The sequence below is a fragment of the Puntigrus tetrazona genome, chromosome 13 (genome assembly GCF_018831695.1).
Source record: "Puntigrus tetrazona isolate hp1 chromosome 13, ASM1883169v1, whole genome shotgun sequence".
Lineage (NCBI taxonomy): Eukaryota > Metazoa > Chordata > Actinopteri > Cypriniformes > Cyprinidae > Puntigrus > Puntigrus tetrazona.
Window position 1 is genome coordinate 18,118,267 of NC_056711.1, and position 8,694 is coordinate 18,126,960.

General features: G+C 37.0%; 1 protein-coding gene across 3 annotated transcripts; it reads left to right on the forward strand.

The window, feature by feature from the left end:
• The first annotated feature begins 1,444 nt into the window (after positions 1-1,444).
• bsdc1 (BSD domain containing 1) lies at positions 1,445-8,210 on the forward strand. Of its 3 annotated transcripts, none has more exons than XM_043255689.1 (11): positions 1,445-1,537; positions 2,325-2,382; positions 3,186-3,302; positions 3,445-3,612; positions 3,714-3,768; positions 3,848-3,963; positions 4,047-4,115; positions 5,568-5,655; positions 5,746-6,150; positions 6,572-6,675; positions 7,489-8,210. In XM_043255689.1, the coding sequence occupies exons 1-11, from the start codon at positions 1,527-1,529 to the stop codon at positions 7,519-7,521; spliced, it is 1,224 nt and encodes a 407-aa protein (XP_043111624.1). In that variant the 5' UTR covers positions 1,445-1,526; the 3' UTR covers positions 7,522-8,210. The 3 variants fall into 3 exon arrangements, with proteins under 3 accessions (XP_043111624.1, XP_043111625.1, XP_043111626.1); XM_043255690.1 differs by having other exon boundaries at positions 5,746-6,141; XM_043255691.1 differs by lacking the exon at positions 4,047-4,115.
• Positions 8,211-8,694: the final 484 nt, after the last annotated feature.

The following is an 8,694-nucleotide window of genomic DNA, read 5'->3' on the forward strand; positions in this document are numbered from 1 at the left end:
ACAGACGGATTAAATCTGTCTGAGACTGAACCATCCACCCTGTAAGTGGTTACATGAAATCTCATTCTCTCTTCTTGTTTTTTTGTGCCCAATGATACTTCTGCAATCTGTTCTGAATGTGACATATCGGGATCATCTAATCAATACATGAAAACACCTTCTGCGGTCCCAGATTCAGACTGACAGAGTTAATTAGGGAACCAAAGGTCCCAATTAGTGGGATTGGGGAGCATTTGGAGGACATATTGTGGAACACACGCACATATTGCTCAGGGAGACTTCAATTAAGAGAGAGGCAGCGCTCACCCGACGGCAACGCTGACCCGGTGACATCCCGTTAAACCTCACTTCCTGTCAGCCACTCAGTGACAAGCAAAACACAGCTGGGACGGGGGTCACATGTGCATATAACGTGAGGCGTCTGGGGCCTCAGGTGTGTAGTTAAGCACTCCCATTAGGACTCAATCCATATGGGCTGTTCTGAATTCTAATGAGGTGATAAACTCCTCGTGTCAATTCCATTATGAGCAAATTCATTTCTTGATTATGTGTAACAGAGTGACGAGACAAACTCTCTCCCACGAGACTTTCATTTATGATTTTTTTCCCCCAGTGTTATAAACTATGAGACAGCCACCTAAGATCCCGATTTTGACCAAATGAAACCCGAAATTCTAGTCAGTTTTAATTTTCAACATATGTATATATGTCTATCTAATAAAGGCAAAAACAGTTAAGGCTATTATATATATTTTAAAACTTGAATGAAAATCCCTATTTTTAAATAAGATGATTACACACACACAGACACACACACACACACACACACACACACACACACACACACACACACACACATATATATATATATATATATATATATATATATATATATATATATATATATATATATATATACAAATTCTATAAATAATTTACTTTTAATATTCTATTAAACACAGGGTCAACTATTTGTCAGATAAAAATAGTTATAATATTGATAAATATATAAAAGCATAGGTTTATGCCAATATGACAATAGTAGGCCTACTTTACATCACTTACATAATTATTTATTTTTAAAATAATAAGAAATAAATGTATAATTTATTTTACAAATATATAAATTAATATTGATTTATTTATGTATAGTTCTTAAATTTCAAGAAATAACACACACACACACACACACACACACACACACACACACACACACACACACACACACACACACAGAAGCACAATAGCGACCCCTACAGGCCGTCAGTGTATAGATGGGGGTTTTCGCGTTTCATCACAAATCTTGATCCTTCGCGGCTGCCTTACTACGCAGTGTAATATGAAAAATATTCTAACTAACTATATTATGCACATTTTCTCTTTTGAACGCAAGTTGCTCATTTATGTGACTTTCAAACTCATTAATAAATTATCCTCACTTTATTGAACGCGGTGTTTATAAATATTGTTTTGACGCGCTGGTGAGGTCAGAGTTCAGGCCATACCGATGTCGTCATGCGCTGAAGATGGCAGACGGGTGAGCTTACAGCACATAAATGTTCGATTTGTCGTTTTAATGCGCGATATAAATAAGACGTTGTCATTTAGCAACGTTAAATGAACCCTAAAGATCGCATATCCTCATTAAAGAGATGTTTCTGAGCTTTTTAAGTGATGAGTTTTATTGGCGGATGTGAAGGAGGAAGTCAGACGGGTTTGTTTACAAAAATATCACAGAGTCATGAACAAAACCATACGTTACAGCCATCGATATTAATAAGAATTTACATGCAAACCTATGTAATATAGCATAAACGGGGCATGGATCATGTATATCACAGTAAAGGGATGAAACGACATGGTCAGATATTGAAATGAAGGACTCATAATGCTCGTATGCCACAGATTGTTCCAGACTGCCAGTGTAGACAGAGCTGAAGTATTCAGACTATTCACACACATTATGATTTATTGATGATCGATTAATGTGTTATTCCTATGCTGTACTTCCTAATATCTACATTACATATACAAGAGATCAAATCTAAATACACACACACACACACACATATATTATTATTATATTTATATTTTTTTTAAATATATAATATAACATTGTTTATTTTCTTGACTGTGTGTAAATAATCAAGTTATAATTAAAGAAGTTTAAGTGCTAGAGTTTGCCCTGAGTACAGTAATTACAAAGAGAAATGCTTTCTTAAATTACAACACAGGCATATTTTTTTATTTTTCAAAGGATCATTTCTAACATATACGTGTATTCTGTGATGGTTACTAATGTTTTGAATCGTGTGATGATCACAGGAAGGAGGATGGTGGGGAGGCTGGCTGACACAGAGCTTCCAGGCCGTCAAAGACAAGGTGAGACAGATCCAGACCAGATCCAGTGTATGGAGGTCTCATACGGATCATGCTGAAATGTTTTTAGGAATCTCTCTGCAATGTATTTGTGAAAAGCAATGATTGATCTGTGCTTCCAAACAGTGGTCGAAGTTGTGAAACCATTAAATGATATATTTTTTACATTCTTTTTAACATTATAAATTATTCACAATTTTTTCAGCATATATATATATATATATATATATATATATATATATATATATATATATATATATATATATATATTAGTGAGTGAATCAACTGAATTTTTTTAAATATATTTTTATGTCATATTTCATTCTTAAACAATGTTTAATTCCAGGTTTAGATGAAAATATTTCCCATTTTTTTTAATGCGGAGTCATATTTCTAGACCCAAATGTAGATCAGATAATTTTGTTGATAGCTGTCATAATGAGTTATAATGAGTGCACTTGTTTTCTTGTGTAATATTTTGTAAAAAAAAAGATAACAAAAGTTTGACGACACAGAATGTGTCTATTACCCTGCATCACATTTGGTTTCAGTCCTGCCTAAATTTGGATTAAAATGAATTTGTAGTAATATTTAACATTTATTTTTATGATTGTAATAATAATAAAAAAAAGATATAATTTACGAAACGTCTGTGTCCACTTAGTTTCAGCCCGCCCTCTGTCTACATTATTTATCTGAAGATTTCATGGTTATTTGACTGACTATATTATGAAACGAATATTAGTGTTTACAAAATGAATATTTATGTGTATGCTAATCATAAGATGATTGTTTTGTCTCACCAGTCAGCTGAGGCGTATGAGTTTATCAAACGGGACCTGACAGAATTCTCCAGTGTGGTCCAACATGACACGGCATGCTCCGTTGTTGCAACAGCGAATGCCATTAAGAGCAAACTGGCAGTAAGAAAAGCGTTTTACAACACACCAAAACAGTGTTAATCTTCACCGTGTTTAGTCTTCAGCGCTAGACGAGCTAGACACATCACCCTTGCTTTAGTTTATAACCGCAAACGGTTGTTTTAAATGCTATTTGCTTTTTTAGGTTGAAAGTTCAACAGAGGCCACTGAAAAGGTGAAGAAGGGCCTTTCGAATATTTTGGGGGTGATCACAGACACTTTGGCCCCTCCCCCAGACAAGACCATCGACTGTGACGTCATCACGCTGGTAGCCACTCCGGCAGGTACAACAGAGGTGTACGACAGCGGCAAGGTCAGCCACATCCAGAAATAATATACGAATAAATAGTAGGATGAATACGCGCACGCCTATTTAAATGGATAGTTACATTCGGATTCTGCATTCGCTCGCAGGCTCGACTCTACAGTCTTCAAGCAGATCCCGCTACATACTGCAATGAGCCTGATGGTGTGTAAATGCTTCATGTTTTCTCTGTATCCCAGACGGGGGATGTGTTCGTGCATTCCATGCGTTTTCCTCTTTCCAGGCCCTCCGCAGCAGTTCGATACCTGGTTGTCCGGTTTCACACTGGAAGAGAGGAAAGCCGAGATCTCTGAACTGCTGGTCAACAGCCCCGCCATAAGAGCTCTTTATACTAAAATGGTACGATGTAACATCATTTACTTCCTAATCGATCGTGTTATTCCACGTGATAAAGTAATTACATTTGCTTGCGTTGACGTCAGGTGCCGGCAGCAGTGGCTCATTCAGAGTTCTGGCAGCGGTACTTCTATAAAGTGTTCCAGTTGGAGCAGGTACAGCAGATCTGTGTCTAATACTGACCCTTGAGCTGAAACGAGGCTTAAGAGCTTATCTGAAGACACGCAGCTCAGATGCTCAAACAACACAGTGACGTCATTATGAGTCACCAGCACAACACTTTCTTTTATTGAGGTTTCATATTTGTTCTAGGTGTGGTGTCAAACGTGCATTTATTTAAACGATAACACGGCAGCGCCATCTGCTGGCGTATGTATATGCGGTTGGTTTGCAGACTTCGCACAAAAATTGTAATTTGCCGAATATTTCATCACCCTCGGGCCATCCAAGATGTTGATGAATTTGTTTCTATATAAGAATAGAAATGAAGCATTCCATCACTTGCCGTCGGAATGAGGCCAAACAGCCGATAAAAACATCACCATAATCCACATAATTCCAGTGCAGTTAACATCTTGTGGCAAAAAGTGGCATGTTTGTAAGAAACAAATCCATTACTAAGTTTCTAACTGATGCTTCTGGCTAAAACGGGTCATCCATAATACTGCTTTCTTCGCTGAAAAAGTCAGCCTGTCTGAATCTTTAGACAGATATGCACAGATCAGCCACTTTTTGCATAGCATAAGCAATCCACAACAGATCCGTTCTGATGAACAAACTAAATCACCTGATCTCGGATGGCCTGACGGTAAGAACATTTTAAGATAATGTTTATTTATCGGGTCCCTCGTGGCTAATAATAATAAAACGACTCCTTGTATAGGCCCGGGTTTACAATTTTGCTGATTCAAATGTTTCAACAACTGTATGTTCTTCAGTAAAAACAACAATTCAGAATTCTAGCTAGCACTAGCGTACTTAAATGAAAACTCCACTTTTTGGAATCTATTCAGCCGATCTCCGGGTTTGGCGATAGCACTTTTAGCATAGCTTAGCATAGATCATTGAATCCAATTAGACCGGTAGCATCGCTTTTTTTTAGGACCAAAGAATTTAGATATTTTTCCTATTTAAAACTTGACTCTTCTGTACTTATATTGTGTACTAAAACATAAACAAAAAAAAAACAACAACAGTAAAACTCAACTTTTTAAGGAGTTTGAGAATGAGCCTATTTTTTTTTAAAAAAAGAGTGTTCTTTTTAATGCATTTTATAAAAATAAATGAATATAAAATTATGAAGTCTAATGAAAAAACATTGTGTTTTTGACATATAATGTACAATAAGCGTTTGTTAGATTCCAAGCAATAGTTAATTAAAATGTTGTCATTTAGTCACGCTTGTGCAATTCTAACATTTCTGAGATGTTCTAGGATAATAGAATATATAATAATTAATATGGTATTTGTTTTGAAATGAGGTAGTGTCATTAATGTGTATATATAGGGACATTTTAAGGGGTTGTACAGCTCCATTTAATGTGATTATATTTCTAAAATGTCACAGCGTCTTGTACTATATTTATTAAAAATGGCTGTGTCTGTAGGAGGAGGCAAGGAGAGTAGCGCTGAAGCAGAGAGCAGAGCAGACGGATCATTCTGAGAGTCTTGGTTGGGAAGAAGAGGAAGAAGAAGGTTTGATTCAAATATGTATAACTAGTTTCACACCGCTGTTCAAGAGCCTTTGTGTTCTTTAATCACTACCTGTTCTCTCTCTCTTTCTAGGTGAGTTTCTCGGGGCCACGTCTTCATCTCGCTTAGACTTCACGCCGCCTGTCGAAGAGGCATGCGTCCCTTCGGTGAGGATAGAGGCCACCCCTGAAAGCTCCTCACCCTCTCAAGTGGTGGTTTCCTCCAGCAACGCAGCATCTGACGTCACACCCTCCGTAAGCAGCGACAGCGTTAGTTTTCCCACCCAGATCGAGAATCAAGCGGACTCCGTCACCATCCGAGTCACGCAGCCGTCGCCCGCTGCAGACGAGGTCTCTCAGAAACTCTCAGAGGCCAGTCTACAGGAGACGTGCCCAGAGGAGCGGCCCTCACAGCGTGAAGAAGGAGCTCAAGACCTCCGAGTGTTCGAGCTCAACTCGGACAGCGGCAAATCTACACCCTCCAATAACGGCAAGAAGGGTAAAACTATTTTAGAATGAAGACAGTACAAATCAAAAGCGACAGTCTAAACGTTTGTAATATTCTATTTTAGAAAAAATGATGTTCCTTTGAACTTTCTGTTCATCAGTAAATCCGCAAAGATATTTCTAAAGCATCGTGTGACACTTCAGACTGGAGTAATGATCCTGAGAATTCAGCTTTGCCTCGCCATAATAAATTATGTTTTAAAACGCATTTAAACAGAAACGTTATTTTAATTAGTAGTAATGTTTTGCTGTATTTTGGATTAAAGAAATGCAGCCTAGGTGAGCATAGCATCATAAAAAAAAAAAAGAAAATACTATAATAATAATAAAAACCTTTAAATTGGAATTAGTTTAATTGGTAATTAGATATGAATGAAGTATTGAATTCTGATGTGTGTTTCTGAAACATGTAGGTTCGAGTACAGATGTGAGTGAAGACTGGGAGAAGGATTTTGATCTGGATATGACAGAAGAGGAGGTTCAGATGGCTTTGTCTAAAATGGACGCAACAGAAGAGGTTTGTTCTTCGTTAATAAAGGAGAAATGATGAAGATCTTTACATCACGTTTAGAAATAGTACTGTTTTACTTGATATTTTCTGGCTCCGATTAGACAGTGACTAGACTAGTTCTTTTCTTCATTTGGTAGATAGCTTTATCCAAGATAAAGAGTTTAGATAAAGAGTTTAAATGCATGTAGACGCACGGCCAGTTCAGAGTTCTAGTTATGGCCGATTAGTTAATTGATGTGCATGTAAGATGCCTCCCATCTGTTTTCTGTGATGCATCAGGATGCTAATGAGTGATCGGGTGATCCTTATTTATATAGGGCTTTATACAATACAGACTGTTTCAAAGCAACTTCACGATACAAAAGCAGCGATGTCGATATATATTCAGCTCAAGTGTCAGTTATGATGAGTTCTTCTCCAGAAGACAGTGTCCTTATTCGGCTTGATTCAGTCTAAGTTTGGTTTGCAGTAAATTCTGCTGCTTCTCTGCAAGCCCTGTTAGTCTGAGCTGCTTATAATATATGATTAATATCAATATACTGTTATTAATGTTATATTCTACTGTTTTATTTTTATATTGATACTATGTTATTTATTTAAATTTTTAAAAATGCAATTTAAAACCAAAGTTTTACTTTGCAGTGTGGTCATAAGTTTGTTCGATCACTTACCCCTGATATATATATATTTTTTTTAAGCGATTCGATCACAAAACATTTTGTATGTTGTGCTGTCCATTTGTGATGTGATCACCAGACAGAAATGGCAAAACCAGATGCGGTAATAAATTCAGTCTTCATTATTTTATTTCTTTACCAGTTGGAAGATGAGGACTGGGAGAACTGGGAGTGAGAATCTGGTGGAGGGAATTTTGACCCGATATCGACATGAGACGTTGCTCTTCCCAAAGTGAACCATGCTTAATATAATATATATAGACTCCTAGTCTACGGCCACACCTGCTCATTCGACCAGCCCAGTGAGCAGGTCACCTCCTGCCGATCACATTTACACGCTAGCTAAACACATGTCCACCGAGCAGTGATCTGAAGTGGGAAGAGGTGATCTGTTCTCCTTCCGGCTGTCCTAAAACATGACCTGAAACACTAAGACTGATCAGAGAAAGCATGTATCGGTTAATGAGGAGAGGTCATCATTTGTACCTGCCGTATGTACATTAATGTTATTCTTCTTTGGAGATTTCAGTGGGAGAATGCAAATTAACTGCCGGGGCTCCCGATTAGCTGTAATCTATTAAGATGTTCATCATTCTTACAGGATTAGAAAGCAATCCTTCACATGAAAAATATGTGTAAGTTATGGTTTTTTTTTTTCTTTTCGCATTATAGGCTTCTTTATTTAGCTTCTCTTGAAACGCTAACACCTTTAATCTTATGCAAGTTATTCTAGCATTGAGAATGGATATGGAGGATGCTTCATTCATTCTGCTGATGCTCCATGGCCTTGTTCAGTGTTGTGTGGAATGGAAAAAAAAAAAAAAAGTGCTTTCACTAAATACACCTGTTGTTCCAGTGCTGTCAGCTTTATTTCCCCGTCATTGTCTTCATCTTCTCACAGTCTGAAATTGTACATTTGATATATCGGTGCTTAGCATTTCATCCAGATGGTCACGGGTCACTTGGCTTACTTTAGGTAATGTAAAGACCATTTGAGTTCCCATTTATTTTGTTTAGGTTTAAACTGCGGGTCGATCGTGTTTTTTTTTTTTTGTAAGGTAAGGCTTATCTTTTGGTTAATACAGCCTCCAGACTGACTCATATCATCTAAATCTCTTGCATGCTGCATCTCTGCGGTGTTTATCTAGACGTCTACTTTGATCATAATCAGAAATATTAAAAAAATGGATCTCAAGCTGTCAATACTTTTTACAGTTATATTGTCCTCTATTTTTCCAATGAACATCACCATTAAAAGCAATATCATGCAAATTGGTGATTTGTTTGAATAACCTTTTTTTTTTTTTTTTTTTTTTTTTTTTTAAATACTTGGAAGACTTTGAATATA